The sequence below is a fragment of the Siniperca chuatsi genome, linkage group LG11, assembly GCF_020085105.1.
Source record: "Siniperca chuatsi isolate FFG_IHB_CAS linkage group LG11, ASM2008510v1, whole genome shotgun sequence".
Classification (NCBI taxonomy): domain Eukaryota; kingdom Metazoa; phylum Chordata; class Actinopteri; order Centrarchiformes; family Sinipercidae; genus Siniperca; species Siniperca chuatsi.
In genome coordinates this window covers 28,419,106-28,435,559 of record NC_058052.1, presented here as the reverse complement: position 1 = coordinate 28,435,559, position 16,454 = coordinate 28,419,106, and the positions used below count along the sequence as shown (strand labels likewise).

Here is a 16,454-nt window from a genome sequence, read left to right as displayed (position 1 = left end):
TTTGCTGCTTCGAATCGTTTGGAGGGATTTAAACAGCTGCGTAATGAGCTCGGTCCGTTATTAGGTGTTTGTTTTAAAGCATGTGGATGTAAGTTACTGGTGCTGCGACGCAACTTCTCACCCTCTTAGTTTAATTATATTTTACTGCCGTGTGTGTGTGTGTGTGTGTCGGCGCTGCGCTTCATAACAGTGTCAGCTCGGTAGCGAGCGAGCGAGGACCAGGAAGTGTTCGCTGCACGACTGAAAGAAGCTGCTGTCAGGAGGGTTTGTGTGACACCACGAGGCAGAGTCGCACGGTGACTAAGCAGTATTTGGTGTGTGTGTGTGTGTGTGTGTGAGAGAGAGAGACTCGGGTTGCAACAGTAGTGAAATAACTACGCTTTATGTTGCAAGTCAGCCTAAGCAGTGTGTAATCTATTGTCAGGAAGGAGGACCGTCGTCATCGTTTTGACCTCTCGCACGTTTTCCAGCGGCAGAATGACTCCGCTTCCCCGTGCAGGCTGACGTGTTCATCAGGAAATAACAACTGGAATCTATTCAGTAGTCCGACGCACCCCCCACGGCCCAATCAGACGGGCCGGACTACCCTTTCATAGGTGGGACGGCTTTATGATATTGCTCGGTGGTTTTGGCCAATTTTGCATTTATACTACAGCCGAAACTGGTTGTTCCGACCATTTCTGCTCTTCTTTCTAACAAGTCTTTCTTCATCAACTTACAGTTACTACTCATAGTCATTTATTGTGACAATAAGCATAAAGATCAGCTTCTCAAATGTGTGATCTTACTAGTGTGTTGATTTTTCTCATTAACACAAATATAGATTACTATTTTTTTTATTATTAGCTGAGCGCTGCAATTTTGCTTTGGTGGCTCGCAGTCCTGAAAACGTTCAAAACTCCACAATCCTGTAAGATTGTTCCAGTTTTTAGTCGCTTTCTTCGCGCAGAGAAGATTTTTTTCCGTCCGTGTCCATCCCGATGGGAGTAATTTCAAGTTAAATTGAAGTCGTTTTAAGCGCGTCACCACTTCCTGTTTTTGATTTTGAAAAATAAAATTCGGGGACAGATTTCAAAGGTGGAGGCTTGTTATGTTTTAGCCCATTAAGTACAGATCGGATTACTGATGGCAGCTTTTTAACATTACCGATGACTAGAGCTGAAACTATTAGTCAGTTAATTCATTTTTAAGAAAATGAATCAACTATTTTGATAATTCACAAAAAAATGTGGGACAAACCAAGATAAGCAAGTAATAAATCTGGAAAATAACCGGCAGATTAATCGATAATGAAACTCATCGTTAATTAATTAATGACTCACCACCTCGCAGCAGTGATGGATTATGCTTTATCCTCCATCTTTAATCTAGCATACAGCTCTATGGAGTGTGATGCCTTGTAGAGTCAGAGATATATTGCCAATATTATCTTCTTGCAGGTGTACATCTGTATCAGTCTGTACGTCGTTGTTACGCGGTTTGTCCTGTAAAATGTCGTGCTTGGTATGTTTCTTCGTCACAGTTCTTTTAAGGTACAAGCTAATTTTATTATTATTATTATTATTATACAACACAAGGTTGTACAATGAAATTTAAGTTAGTGGTCCCTTCATGCGACACGCATACAGTATATATCCTACAGTTATTTACATTTATCTACACGCATACACCCAGAAAATAATTCATAATTCACTCATTTTTTTATTGAATTTGCGTCTGGGAATGTAAACGGCAGATAGAGACAGTGATGATGATGATATAGTTTCCATCTTCGCTGTCCTCCTCCTCATCTTGCGCTCCGTCAGCTCGGACCACGATCCGCCCGTCGAGTGTTTTGATCCGGGCTGCTGATGGAGCAGGTCTCCGTAAAGATGAGGGCACAGCGGTCTCCGATTCCCGTCGCTGGGCCAGTCCCGTTTCGTCCAGACCGGACATTAGCCGGGAGCGGCCTTAAGTCCGAGCTGGGCCCAGCACGGCTCGTCTCCTCCTGGGCGATCACGGCAGCCGCCGTGGCGCCTGGTCCGGTTGATCTGGATCGAGGTCCGCTGCTCTTTAATCCGAACCCCGGCTAACGTTGTACGTATTTCAGCAATAAAGCCGGGAAAAAGATAACGGATAAAAACAAAAATGTAGATGCAGCGGCTGGTAGCTCCTTCAAACTTGCTACATGTTGTTAATGTTTTAAAACAATAACTATCAGCCTCAAAAACCGTTTCGCAGGTTTTTGAGCGTTTGTCCCGCAGCAGTTTGACTGTTCAAACAAGGCTCATGATTTAGTTTAGCACAAAAACACAAGACTCTGGACTGAGCAGAGTTACGTGCGATATGTTTATTAGTTATCTACAATATAATTTAAGTACTGAGTGGCATCCCAGGAGGTTTGTACTGACTCCAAAGCTTTTAGCCACCGTTATGTTTAAGTGAGATTAAAGACAAAAACTGCGTTGCCTTTTTATAAGAACAGGCATTAAACCAGTCACACATAAATAATAATGAAACTTTATTTATAGAGCACTTTTCAAAACAAAGTACAAAGTGCTTCACAACAAGAGAAACAAAACACCACAGTGAATGACGAGATAAAATACATAAATTACACAAAAGCAAACAGCCAGTTCAGGTAAAATCAGGATCTGCTTTCAGATGAAAATGTGTTTTGAGACGAGACTTAAACGAAGACTCTGACTCAGACAGCCTGATGTCTTCGGGCAGGTTGTTCCAGAGCCTCGGGGCCCTGATGGCCAAAGCTCTGTCCCCCTTAGTTTCCATCCTGGACTCAGGAACAGACAGGAGACCCCTGCCCGAAGATCTCAGACTACGTGAAGGTTCATAAGGGATTACAAGGTCTAAAATACAGTCTGGAGCCTTAAAAGTAATCAATAAGATCTTAAAGTCGATCCTGAAACCAACAGGGAGCCGATGTAAAGAGGCTGAACCAGGTGTGATGTGGTCGCACACTTCATTAATGAATGAAAATAAACTCTAATCAGGCCTGATTGTTAAATCTTAATTGGTTCGTGTTCACTCTGAGCCAGTGGCTCTCCCAGCATGCACCTGGTGTTCCTGGACAGCTTGTAGTTCCTTACATGGACTCGGATGGACGGTCTGTTCCTTCCTTTCCAGTGGGTTGGGTTTGAATTCCTAACTTTTATCTCTTCCAGTTGTCCTTTTACAGCCAGGTTATGTAACCCCGCGTTATAATCCTCAGCAGGAAACCCATTTCTTCATGATAACAGACGGCCTTTCGCATACTCGCACGCCTCCGTCTGCCTCGGTTGAACTTTGAGCGTTGTGCAGTGTCACAACACCGCCCTAAATCCATCCATTCATATTTACAGATTAATGACGTTTACTTTGTCTATCAAGCAGTTCGTGTGGATCATGTTGAAGGAAATGCGTAAAAGTTTTTGTAATTTGTTGTGCAGTCAGTCGTAAAAGTGCGAATGTGAATCTGTGATGACTTTAATTTTAGATTTTACATTAAAATTCACAACAATTGCAACGTTAAATGTAAACCGTACGTAATTGGCAGTTTTATTTAAAATAGTGCTGGACTTTTGTCCTTTTTTATTTACTTTTATATCACACAATAACTACAATATTTGTCAGTTATTTGATTTTGCCTATGGTAACGGTTAATTTCACAGGTCTGTTTTAATAATTTCTCCGTTTAAACCCAAGCAAACATGTATTTTATGTTATGCTTCCCTGTGGACACATTTCACATTTCACATGTTCAGGCAACCTGCTGTGCACTGACTGAAAGTTACTCTAGCAGTTTATATAGCACCAAATTACCAAACCACATAGTTCTTTTCAGGAAAGTTATGATTTCAGTTAGACATCAGCTGATTTCAGTGAAGATGCAGGAAAGCATGGGACCTGTAACATTAAGTGATACCAATGTTTTCCACAAACACAGTCGTCATTTAAATGTTGAGATATTTGCTCATATTTCTTCTTGGCATGATCTTTTTTTATTTTATTTTTTTTTAATGGCACTCTTTACCTTTCTCTATTCATTGCATATGCGTCGCGGAGCTAACATGGCGTTGCGTTATATTTTAAATTAACATTAAAAAAAAGTCTTAACTTTGTAGCACCCAGCCGTCCGTCCGTCCCGGCACGGAGAGGCCGAGCTGCGCATGTCTCTGCCCGCCCCTCCGTCTCTCTCCCTCAGCCAGGCGGATCGGCCGAGCTGCTGCATGCTTAGCGGAGCTTCAAGATGGACGCCAAACGGGGTTAGTGTGGTCATAATCTTTTGTTTACCGACCATGTCTCTGCTCTTTTTTTTTTTTTCCTACATACCGCGTTTTGCGTACGGTTATGTCGCGTTTATGGCTGGATAAGTATTTGCATGAGCACCGGGACTGCGGCTGGATTCAGCCCGGGGAGGGCAGCAGGCGGACCGGGCCGCCGGCGGAGGTCATGTCGGACGGTTTGATGCCCCCCCTCCCCGCGGTGAGGACTGGGGTGCCGGTGGGGGCTGTCACACGGCATCCCGGGGAGTATAATAAAATGCTTACGGGGCCTTGTTGACGAGAGGGGGGATCGGGCCGGTGTTGAAACGAGATCAGCGGCCGGGGTTTAGCTAGCTGTGATGCGGGGTCTATTTTTAGCCAGGCTCCGGCGATGCTAGCACGCCTGCTACCATATGTAGCCACATTTGGACCGTGGGCTCCTCCTCCTCCTTTTCCTCCTCTTCCTCCTCCTCATGTTGGCTGCTCGGTGTCTTTACACTGAGACAATATCTCCCGTTAAACAAAGCTTGCTAGCGGAGCTAACGTCGAGCTAGCATGCTATAAGCGGTAAGATAACGAGGGGGAGCGCTAGCTGTCAGCTAACGTAGCAGCTAGCTGGCTGTCAACGCCCACATTTGCACCCCTGCTTTGCTCAATAAGCAAGAAGCTTCCCGAATATGAGCCAGCTCAGCAGTTTGTAGTGAATTTTGTGTCTGAATAACCTTCAGTGACCAGCTGACGCAGTGTTTTGAACCAGTGTCTGTGCTGGAAACTGTTCAGGAATCAGTGGGAAGCACCTCCTCTGTAGTTGGTGTCATTATGCAACAGCAGCAGCACTGAAATCTGTTTTTAAAGGGGGCTTTTGTTAAGAATAGTCTGGTTAAATAGCTTAAAATGATTTGCCATGGACATTAACATTACCAGGCACTTTGTGTTGGATCATACTGTCCAGTTACAGATGTGAATATATCATTAATATCTAAAGTAACTGATGGTAAACAGCGTTATGATAGATTTGATGTGTTATCGTTGGCTTTGGTGCTGGATCTTAGTGTTTATTTATCAAGGCAAAATAAAGGGAGTAGTAAGGGAGCAAGTAAACGTAATTAGAGACTCATTCCCTGTGAAAGACGGCCATAACAGTTTCCCAGACGCTAAGGCGACGTCTCCAAGTGTCTTGTTCTGTCCGACAACAAACTCAAAGAAAAGCAGTAAATCACAAGGCCGAGAGATTGATTAGCTGATCATTTCAGCTCTGGTACCAACTACAAACACCAGACACGAGCTTGCTTCACTCTGCATTGTGACAGTTGAATATCCAAGGTGTATTGATCAAATCTATGTTTGAAGACGTCACTTTGGGCTCTGAGAACTCGTGGCTGGGATAGATTATTTTTGACCTTTTCATAAATAATGATGGATGATAAATGATTAATAGTTACAGCACACTTTTAATATGTTGAGGCCGATAAAAGCCGAGCAGCATCACGCTGCAGTTTGTAACTAGCAGACATTTATTTACTTAACCTTTCTACGGCTGCAAACTAAGGTTTCTTTTCATTATCGATTTATCTGTACACTTGTTTGATTAGTCGAATAAGTTTTTGGTCTTTTTTTAAAAACAGGATTTTGAAGATTACGTTCTGAACTTCAACACTAAGCGTATCTCCAATATACAGCGTTGACTCTGTAACGGAGCACAAAGCTGCTGACTTTTCGTTAAAGATGTGGCGTCATTTGCTTTCTTGAGATGGGAAACAGTGCTGCAACTAACGAGGATTTTCACAACGATATTAATCTGCAGATCATTTTATCATTTACGCTATAAAACATCAGAAAAGAGTGAAAAATGCTCGACAATTTATCAACGCCCAAGTCGAGGTCATCATGTTGTTTCGTCCGATTAACAGTCTGAAAGCCAAAGATTTATCGGCAGTTTCACTTGGAAAAATTAACTTAATCGATTATCAGAATAGTTGCAGATTAATTTTCTAACTAGCCGACGTTTATTTACTTAACCTTTCTACGGCTGCAAACTAAGGTTTCTTTTCATTATCGATTTATCTGTACACTTGTTTGATTAGTCGAATAAGTTTTTGGTCTTTTTAAAAATGGTGAAAAATACCCATCAAAATCTTTATGAAGCCCAAGTCTCCAGACCAGCAGTCCAGAAGCTAAAGATGCACTGATATAAAAGGTAGAAAAGCAGCCGAATCGTCGCATTTGAGAAGCTGAAAACCGGAGAATGTCCAGGATTCAGATCCATGGATTGTCAGTCACTTAATCTTTCTTTAATAAGCACCTCATGTCTGCAGAACGAGCGTGTTTTATATGTATTGATGTCCTGCAGTCGAAGCGGTCAGTTGGATTTTCCCACTTAGCAACAACTTTTGCAGGAAATCTGATTTGAGGTTTTCAGCCTCGTAAGCTCATTAATTTGCTGTTAAACCGTTTTCAGGATTACTCTGGTCAGCTGCCAAACACACTGTGGCCGGTCGCTCAGTCTGCAGTGCTTAGCAACATGGCCGCCCTCGCACACAGCACCTGCCATTGTCTCTCTGCACAGAACTCAGCTCACCCTGTTTGCATTTTAATGCTGCTTTGCTTATCGGCAAACGCGCTTTATCCGCGGATGTATGCGAGACCTTGAGACTTAGCTGTGTAATCGCCGGTTAGCGAGGCAGAAATATTAAACTGTCAGATTCCTGCGTGCAGTTTTACATGACGTTCTCTCGTCTCTCGGAGTCGGAAAGTACAGCGTGTGTCGGCAGCGAGCCGGGCGGGAAACCAGGACTCCTTCACGTCTAATATTGTCCACTGACCTGCCTGGAATTCCCTGGTGAAATATAAGCATGCTCGGTGCAGGACCCAGGTCAGGAGTTCAGCCGTCTCCCAGGAGAGTCCGACCCCCCACCCACCATCTCCACCACCACCACCCGTCTGTCTAGATCCTCAGAGAGCAAAGGAGCCTCCCTGCAGCACCCATATGTCCGAAAGACCCGACATCCTGCAGTTCTGACAGCAGCTGCTTTTACTAATTAATAAATATAATAAATAAATAAAAACCTGCGGCCTTTTGAGTTTTAATTCACAGTTAAAAGCTGATAAATACGACAGTCAGATCGTCGTAGTTTTAAAACAGATACCGAAGCCAGCGTTGACTCTGTAACAGAGCATAAAGCTGCTGACTTTTCATTAAAGATGTGGCGTCATTTGCTTTCTTGAGATGGGAAACAGTGCTGCAACTAACGAGGATTTTCACAACGATATTAATCTGCAGATCATTTTATCATTTACGCTATAAAACATCAGAAAAGAGTGAAAAATGCTCGACAATTTATCAACGCCCAAGTCGAGGTCATCGTCTTGTTTTGTCTGTTTTGTTAACAATCTGAAACCCAAAGATTTATCGGCAGTTTCACTTGGAATAATAACTTAATCGATTATCAGAATAGTTGCAGATTAATTTTCTGTCAATCGACTAATCAATCAGTCATTGCTCTGTCATAAAAATGCTTTTTATATAGTTTGGTAGTTTCATAGGTGTCTAAAATGCTGCCAAACTGGAAGTATGTTGTACTGCAGGAAAAGGTTCAGATTTCATGATGCGATGTTATTATTATTGCCAGCCATTTTGTTCATCATCAAAATCTGGCAAAGGGACAGGAAGTGCGTGCGGGACGGGGGGGGGTCGCAAATGAGTTTCAGTGTTTATCCACAGGAATCTGAATCAAACCTCACTGAGAGCTGTGATGTTTCATAACAGCAGCAGGATGGACATTTTGTGATATTTGGAGGCACTTTTGGACGCATAATAATAAAATACTGCTCACGCGAGTCACGGCTGAGGGGCCTTAGGGGCCCTAACATGGCCGCCGGAGCTGGTGTTAACACCACTTCAAGTCATTGTTGTGGCATCAGGGTGAAAAGTGGAAGAAAGTCCAGACGAGGAAGTTTGAGTCAGAAGCTGCAGTGAGTTTCCTCCTGCGGGGTTTTTAAAACTGTGTGTGTGTGACCTCTGACCCCCAGCACAGCTGTTCAGTGATGCTCCACCTCCTCACAACCACATGCACCACCCATGTGAACGCCAGCTGAGAACTGAGGCGGAACATTTGACCCCGGTTTTTAGCTGTCTAGTAGAGTCGAAACAGAAACAGCGTCTGTTTTTGAAATAGTTTCCCTGAGGACACTTTTTTAACTCAACGCTGATTCGTGTTGTGACTCTGTCCAAAACTAATCGATCCTTCATTTTATCCTCACTCCCAGTCAGTCTGTCTCACGAGTTCGGAGAAGCGCATGACGAGAGATGTAAAATTCAGTGATTTTAGGCGCATGTCGAAGACGCCCTCTGGTCGTACAAACTTCAAGGAATTTCCTTAATCAGTTATCGGGCATGTTAACGATCAATAGTCGGTTAATTGTCAAAGCAAAGAGCGTGTTTTTTCCATAAGATTTTAAACCACTGGCACGGCCAATAATCACCACACAGTAGAAGTAAATACATATAATTTAAATTATAATAACAAAACAATGCCTCGTTTTTTAAAAACGCGGCGCTCCGACTCCCTGCTGTTGCTGTAAAATATTTAAATATAGCAAATGATGCTGCAGCTCAGTCGCTAACCATCGCTCTTCCTCCCGCAGTGGTGGATCTGCTCTACTGGCGTGATGTGAAGACCACGGGCGTGGTGTTCGGCGCCGCCCTGCTGCTGCTCCTCTCCCTGATGGTGTGCAGCATCGTGAGCGTCTGCTCCTACATCGGCCTGGCTCTGCTCTCAGTCACCATCTGCTTCAGGATATACAAAGGCATCCTGCAGGCCATCCAGAAGTCCGATGAGGGACACCCATTCAAGTGAGTATCAGCAAGAGAGCGGCAGAATATCAAGTTTTCCGCAGTAGCATCACTAACGTTTTCTTAATTTCACAAAAGTCTTGTCTTTCTACATTTGAGGGATTTGTCTGACTCTCAAGTGGCTCTAAAGTAAAAATAATACTGCATTAGTTCTTTTTTTTTTTTTTTAAAGATATTCAGACACTTAACTAACTGAACAAGTCGAAAAAGAAAGCAGAAAAACACAAGGAAAGGGAAGCGCAGGATATAAAGTCGTCTGCTAGTCGGGTTTAATTGGGAATTCAGCTCCAATCGCATCACAGAAATCAATGACCTGATTAATCCTAACGATCAGGCGGTCTGGTCTGGCTGCTGATGTTAGGATGGATGTCGGCCCGGATGAACGGGTCACACAGCTCCAACACACAGAAATACATTCAGACGGGTCGTGTTACCGTGCAGAGCGGCTAGTTCACTCTTCGATATTGAGCCTGCTGCCTCCGCCTCTTGTTGTTTGTGTTCGTTCGTTCATCCTCCTTCCTGGCTGTCGGACAAAACCCGCCTCGCTGCGTTTTTCACCTGCTGGTCTGCAAACTGACCTCGCAGCTCATTAGAGGCCAATTAGCTCAGATTAGCGTGAGCTCAGAGAGTCGCGTTACAAGCTGGTTCCTACAGATTTTACCGTTTTTAAACCTCAGTGAGAGGAAATGAAAGCTGCACTGAGGAAGCGTCAGGTGACTCGGAACCTTTTTAATATGAATTATGATTTTAATATTTGGCACCAATCGTGGATGTCATGTTAGGAAGTAGACCTTTAATCATGGTGTATGACCTTTATAACTACACTAAGATTGAGACATTTTCCGCACACTTAGAAGTCTTCATCATCCTCTGCTCTGTATTTAACCCCGCTCCTCTGCTGTCCCCCTCTCAGGCAGTACCTGGACCAGGAGGTGGCGCTGTCTGAGGACATGGTCCACAAGTACAGCGACGTGTTTCTGACCAAACTCAACAAGACCATCGGTGAATTAAGGCGCCTGTTCCTGGTCGAGGACCTGGTCGACTCCATCAAGGTGAGAACGACTCCAGTTCGCGCTAATTGGACCCAGAAATGATCAAAAGTTGCAAAAACAGACAGGAGGTTGACAGTTTTCATTGCTGTTTAAACCAAAACCGGAATAATAATAATAATCTCCTGCTGGAACCAGCTTGTAAATTCTGTAAACTTCACAAAATGTGCATCGATAAGCACAAATGCATACAACATCACGTATATTTGTCGTGTAGTAAAATGGAGGTACCACTGTGAAATTATAGTCCAGTTTCTCAGAAGAATCACACTTTTTTTTTTTGCTCCGAACTTGTTAATTACGAACACAGATGGCTGAGAAATGAAATGACAAACCTGAATAAATGACTGTAGAAACGTAACGAAGGTTTAAAGGATCGCTGAGGATCTCCTGCGCCGATACAGGACGAATCCTTGAAGCTTCTCGTGACGATGGAGGAGGTCTTCTGAGGAATCATTTTAAAGGCTTTAGGGGTCCTTTTTGATGGTTTAATACCTACGTGAGTTTTAGGGGGGGGCGTGTTAGACGCGCATTAGCACCGGTGGGCTGACGATGAGTCTGATGGGACCGAGCTGGACCGGGTCTGTTCCAGTCTGGGTCAGTCGGCAGATAAAGTCGTACAGTGCGAGACATGTAAAGAGTCGTCTGGTCGCTTCGTTTTCCCAAAGTCCAGGTCCCTCTGTGGGCTCTACGGTCCAGCGCGCCTCCACCCAGGACCTCACCAGACTCGCAGCCTTTTCAGCACAAATGTCGCCGCATATAAACAGCGTGACCGTTGGCGTCCGTGTTTGTTTTGGTACAAGGTCACGTGACGGGACTTGCGGGGGGGTCCGTCTACCTGCAGAGGTTGCCGAGCGGTACGGTCGGTGCTGTCTGGTGGATTTGCTCAGTCTTCGGGTTTCTGCTCCATCTTTGAAAGTTGGTGCCAACGGCCTTTTTTATGTTTTTGTCCTTTTTGTAGGTTTGTCCCGAGCTTTACTTCTACTCTGAACTTTTAATTTGGCGCCCTTCTGCACATGACGCAGATGCAGTCAGGGGTTTTTTTAAGGATCAGCTGTGTTAATATGTCTGTAGATCAGTGTTGGTTCACTTCAGTCCGGTTACACTGAGAGCTCTGCAGCTGTCTGAGGCCTGTCGTCGCCCCCGCCCCCAGCCTGCAGTCCAAATACAGATCTGTTCATCAGACAGAGAATAACGCAGCAGCGTCAGGGCAGAAGAAATTCCCTAAGAGGGTAAGAGAGTCTGATCGTTTTGATCCGATCAGGAGGAAGTTTGAGCCTCAGGAATGTTTAAAGTTCTCCCGCCGGATTACAAGCATGGGTGCATTATGGGATATAGTCTCGTTACTCGTCTGCCTCTGATTAATTTCCTGTTATCCTCCTCGCTGTGTCAGCGGTGAATATTTACAACCACACCGGCAGGTCATCAAAATGTCGCACGCACTTAATCCGCCTCACACGCCTCCGGTCAGAATTTAAATGTGTTGGGTTTCTTTGCGCTGGCAGCCATGTTGGCTCCGGCCGTCTTCGTGTTCCTCATTAACACGAGCAGAAAACTGTCACGTTATATTACAGCGTTGTAAAAATCCATATTTCACCTTCAGAAACAGACCAGCTGAAGAAAAATATCTGAATATTAAACTGGAAATTTAGATGTTTGTCGTGGTTTTACCATTTATGATCATTGTTTTTTCATAATGTCCATTTCTATCAGTTATAATGACGTTGTACTCATCTGGATCTTTGAACAACGCGACTAAAAGGACATTAAGTGCTAAAATTATCATCATGGATTAGTTCTTAAACAGAAAATGGATTGCCAACAAGACATTTATCAAGCTAAACTTTTATTTTCTGGGTTCAGCCTCTCAAATGCGAGGATTTCCTGCGTTTCTCAGTTTTGTGGACGTCTGGTCGGACAAATCGAGACGTCGAACCGTGACGGACGTTTTGTCCCAATTCTTTGATCTTTTTAAAAACTAAAGGATGGATTGAAATGATTATTTGCAGCCCTAAATCATTTGTATTGATGTCACAGTTTATAGCTGATAGAAATGAAGGGAGAAGTTGTTGGTTATAGGATCATATAAGCAAGAAATGAGTTGTTGTAAACGACGTACGTGTTCTTGTTTGCTTATAAAGAGAAAAAGACAACCAGTCTGAGGCAGATTGATCCAGAGCTGCTTCTCTCTTTCATTAACAGGACTGTTGGTACGGGATTGAACTGCATTGATGGGTTGCTTATTAAATACTGCACTTGTGACCTTTGACCCCTAAAACAAAGAAGGAATAAAGCTTGTTCTCCGTGCTTCATGGTTTTTACACTTTAAATATCTTTGTTTTTCAGATACTCATGTTTCTTTTTTTTTCCTCTCCGCAGTTTGCTGTGTTGATGTGGATCCTGACCTACGTCGGTGCCTTGTTCAACGGGCTCACTCTTCTTATTCTGGGTGAGGAAGCGGTCACCCCATTTCCCATCATCCTCAGAGGCTTTGAATGATGCGTGGTGCTCTGATCGGTGGTCAGTTTTATTTAAAGCTTCTGTGTGGAGGATGTCGACGTGTCTTACTTTGGCTCCATCTGGTGGCGATATCAAGAATACAGAAACCGGCACACGGACCGGACTCATGTCTGATTCTTCTGTTCGAGGCCTGGGCGCTATCTATTTTTCCTCACATTTCACCGGGGTAAAACAAACAAAACAAAACGACGTAGTCATTGTAGCACGAGTGTTTCTATTTTAACCGCTGCGGCTTTTCGAGGCAGGGCTGTTCGATTACAAACTCAGCTGGGCCAGATTTTAAAACCAGGAAATGTAGACGGGCCGGACGTCTTCAGCAGCCTATTTAAAGCCTCTTTGTTTACTTTTTGGTAATGACACATTTTAAACAAATGCAAGTGAATGTAATAAAAAACAGCAGGCGTTCGGAGGTGCGGTAAAATGAACAAACTCTTGCCGGTCCAGGCGGCGTTAAACTGACGGTTTCACTGTCAGATTTGCGTTTCGGGGTTGACGGAGACACATTTTCAGCAGAGCACTTCCTGCTCGTGACCGTCGACAGCCAGATGTGTTGAGAAGCTGCTCAGCTGGTCGGAGCTCACGCGAGGAAACGCTGATGTGTGAAAGATGTGATCGGCGGCGGCGCTACATCCGTAAACATCCCGCCCGATCGGTACTGAGCACGTGCAGCTCTCAGCAGAGATGAGCAGGAAGCGAGACGGCTCCCTCGTTAGCTGCTTCCACACACTGTATATGTAGTTTACTTATTTTGTCGCACATCAGATTCATGTACTCACGCCGGGCCGCTCGGAGGCTGCTGCTGGGCCGGATGTGGCCCGCGGGCCGCCAGTTGGACAGGCCTGGGTTAAGGTTTAGCAGCCCCGGATCATCTCACGTGACGCTGCTCAGCCAATCAAATCTGTGCATCTGAGAAATAAGCGAGTCAAAGGTAATTTCACATCTCTAAAAAGAGAAAAGTAGACGGCTAAAAGAGAGCTTTTAATCCAGAATGGACGGACTCCTGCGTGTTTATTCTTCCCACGGCGATCATTAAAATGTGAAGCGCACAGAAAATAATCTGATCGATCCACCAGAAAGAGGAAGCGTCTGTGTTTTCAGACGGTATTTAAAATCGGGGTTTCTAAATATCCTGGCATACCGCCCCGCCAGCCTCATCGATACGCAGACAACTGATGGCTAAAGAATCATTTGAAAGATCTTATAAACACATAACTGTAATCAGAGTTTTGGTGAGAGAGTTGTGTTGGAGATCAGTATCTGTAGTTTCAGTTCGGACTAACGAGAAGCAGCGAGTCTCACAGATCATGTTCCTCTTCGTCTCCTTCAGGTCTGATCGGCGTGTTCAGCTGCCCGATCATCTACGAGAAACACCAGGTAAGAACCGCCAATGAAAGGAAAACTGTTCATGGTGGAGACGCCAGGCGAGTGACGGCAGATCAGCGCCGGTCCAAAGTCTCGGCAGCCATGTTTGTTTGTTTTTCAGTCAGCTGTTCCAGAGTCAGTTTAATTAGACTTTGTTTTCCAGACGTGCAACTGCTTTACAAAACTAAACTGAGTCAATAATAAAACACATTAAGCTCAGTTTTACTGTGAAAGTAAGAGGTCAGCTTGTCCGTTCAGCTTATTTTTTTATATATATTTATTATTATTATTTGTATGCTAGTAATACTGTACATATATAGGCAGTTGGTACAACAAACTAGCGAGGAACACAGCAGGGATGTGAAGACAAGTTAACGTACGTTTAAACTTTTATTTCAGCCTCATCGTTGACTCGAAAGTGTTTAAAAATGGCGTTCGCTGTTGAAATGGCGTCGGCCACAGCACGCACTGATACGGGACAGACCTTATAAATGATTTAATTTACAATGGGGAGAAGGATTCACGTGTGAGGAGTAACAGGTTTTTTCCCTTTTTGCTACGAGATCACGTGAATGATTAAAGTATGAAAGCTTAGTTTTTATTGGACGTTGGTGCAGAGCGCCGTTACTGTTATTGATCCCGCCGCTGTCTGTGTGTGTTTCCAGGCTCAGATCGACCACTACCTGGCTCTGGTCAACAACCAGGTCAAAGACGTCGTCGGAAAGTAAGTAGACAGTTTCATCAGACAACAAAATGAACGTTTGTGATAATTTAACAGGAATAATGTGATTTTTATATGATGTAAAAAGTGTATTTACGTCCTCTGTACAGCTGATGATCCAGCTGTTGCCATGACTACGGCACAAGTTTAAACGAGCGATTTCTAAGGCACATTAGGACAGCTGAGCTGGACCGGGTCTGTCCCAGTCCGGGTCAGCTGGCAGATAAAATCATACAGCGTGCGATACGCGAAGAGTCTAATCTCTTCGGACCCGGTCGCTGCCGTCGTTCTCGAAGATTTGTTTAAACATGTTTTGATATTTGTGACTGACGATGACATCGCTTGTGTGTCGCCGAGGGAGACGTACCTGTAAATAATAAATTAGTTTCATCTCTCTGTCTGTCTTTGAATCCTTTTTGATCTTTTTAACTTCCTGTCTTCCTGCAGGATCCAGGCGAAGGTGCCAGGGATGAAACGCAAAACGGAGTGAAGTTAACGTCAAGTCGGAGTTTGGATTCAGGAAGTCCTGAAGGGGGGGGGAAGGAGGGTTGGAGGGTGTGGGGGTGGATATGAAGGAAGGCTGGAGGAGGAGAGGAGGGGTCTGGCGGGGACGCAGCCCTTCTAACTTTATTTGTCAAAATAATAAAAACACTTTTTTTCCAGTTCAGAATTCCTTTTTTGTTTTTTTTTTTTGGGTTTTTTTTGTGTGTTTTCTGGAAAAGCGGAAGCGAGCCGAGGTTCACGACACCGAGGTCGGCTTGACGACACTTGCGTCTTTATTTTTTTTTTTTTAAATCAAGTTTTGAATGTTTGTTTCTGCGAGACGCTGAAACTCACAGAAACGCATTTTAATCTTGACTTTGCCCCTCCCCTCTCCCCACCCAGTGCATTGTGGGAGGTCCGATGCTCCTTCAGGCTGGATTCGGGTGGGTTTTTAGTCAGTTTTTGGGTTTTTCCCCTCCCCCGCCCCCCGCCCACAGCCGAGCGGAGAGATTTTTTTTTTTCTTCGTCTGCTGTTTTTGAGAAAGACGAGCACGCGCAGCAAGCGGCACCTCATTTGTAATTTTTTCTTATTTTGGTATGATTACTGAGTTAGAAGTATATTGTGATTTTACTGTTTAACTGTCCCTCAAACTTCCAGCTTGTTTCCTCGGTTACCTGCTGCGTGGTTTGGCCTCGACGTGACGAATGACAAATCTGTGAACGACGTCTTTGACTCCTGATGAGGCAGCGTGGGGGAGGGGGAGGGGGGGCGGGGGCTTGTACTACCATTTAAGAACTTCATCGCTTCTGAGTAACGCTAGCTAGAAACATCTAGAAAACCTTTGCCAGACAAATAAACACATTAATTACAAAAAGTCGTTATTTCCATATGTCATCGCAGCTGTCTAGTAATGAAAAACTCTGGAAGAAACACGTTTACATTCATCCACATCAGATAAAATATTTAAAAAGTAACAAAAAAAAAATGAAATGGGAATTAAAGAAAAAAATAATCATACTGTCTGTGGAGCTATTATCTTAATAAAGTTGCAACTTGGTGTGACTTTGGGAAACCTTTCGAGCATTTGTTTGTTATGCAAGTATAATTGTGAATGATAAACTTCATACTTCAATTGTGACGATAAAAAGCTTCCAGCTGGGAGCCGTGTTTGTGGAATGCATTGTGAGATGTAAACAATTACCAATAAAGCTTCTAGACGAAGAAA

At 44.0% G+C, this 16,454-nt stretch overlaps 1 protein-coding gene across 10 annotated transcripts in view; it reads left to right on the top strand.

The window, feature by feature from the left end:
• rtn4a (reticulon 4a) overlaps positions 1 to 16,454 on the top strand; it is a 37,836-nt gene extending 21,382 nt beyond the window's left edge. For 9 of the 10 annotated variants that reach the window (XM_044213640.1, XM_044213639.1, XM_044213642.1 and 6 more), the window contains 6 exons: positions 8,886 to 9,093; positions 10,007 to 10,145; positions 12,522 to 12,591; positions 13,990 to 14,036; positions 14,690 to 14,748; positions 15,193 to 16,454. In XM_044213640.1, the coding sequence (XP_044069575.1) occupies positions 8,886 to 9,093; positions 10,007 to 10,145; positions 12,522 to 12,591; positions 13,990 to 14,036; positions 14,690 to 14,748; positions 15,193 to 15,235 (566 nt within the window). In that variant the 3' untranslated portion in view covers positions 15,236 to 16,454. Of the gene's footprint in view, positions 1 to 4,090; positions 4,242 to 8,885; positions 9,094 to 10,006; positions 10,146 to 12,521; positions 12,592 to 13,989; positions 14,037 to 14,689; positions 14,749 to 15,192 lie in introns of those variants that run through there. The other variant, XM_044213649.1, reaches the window with a different exon arrangement.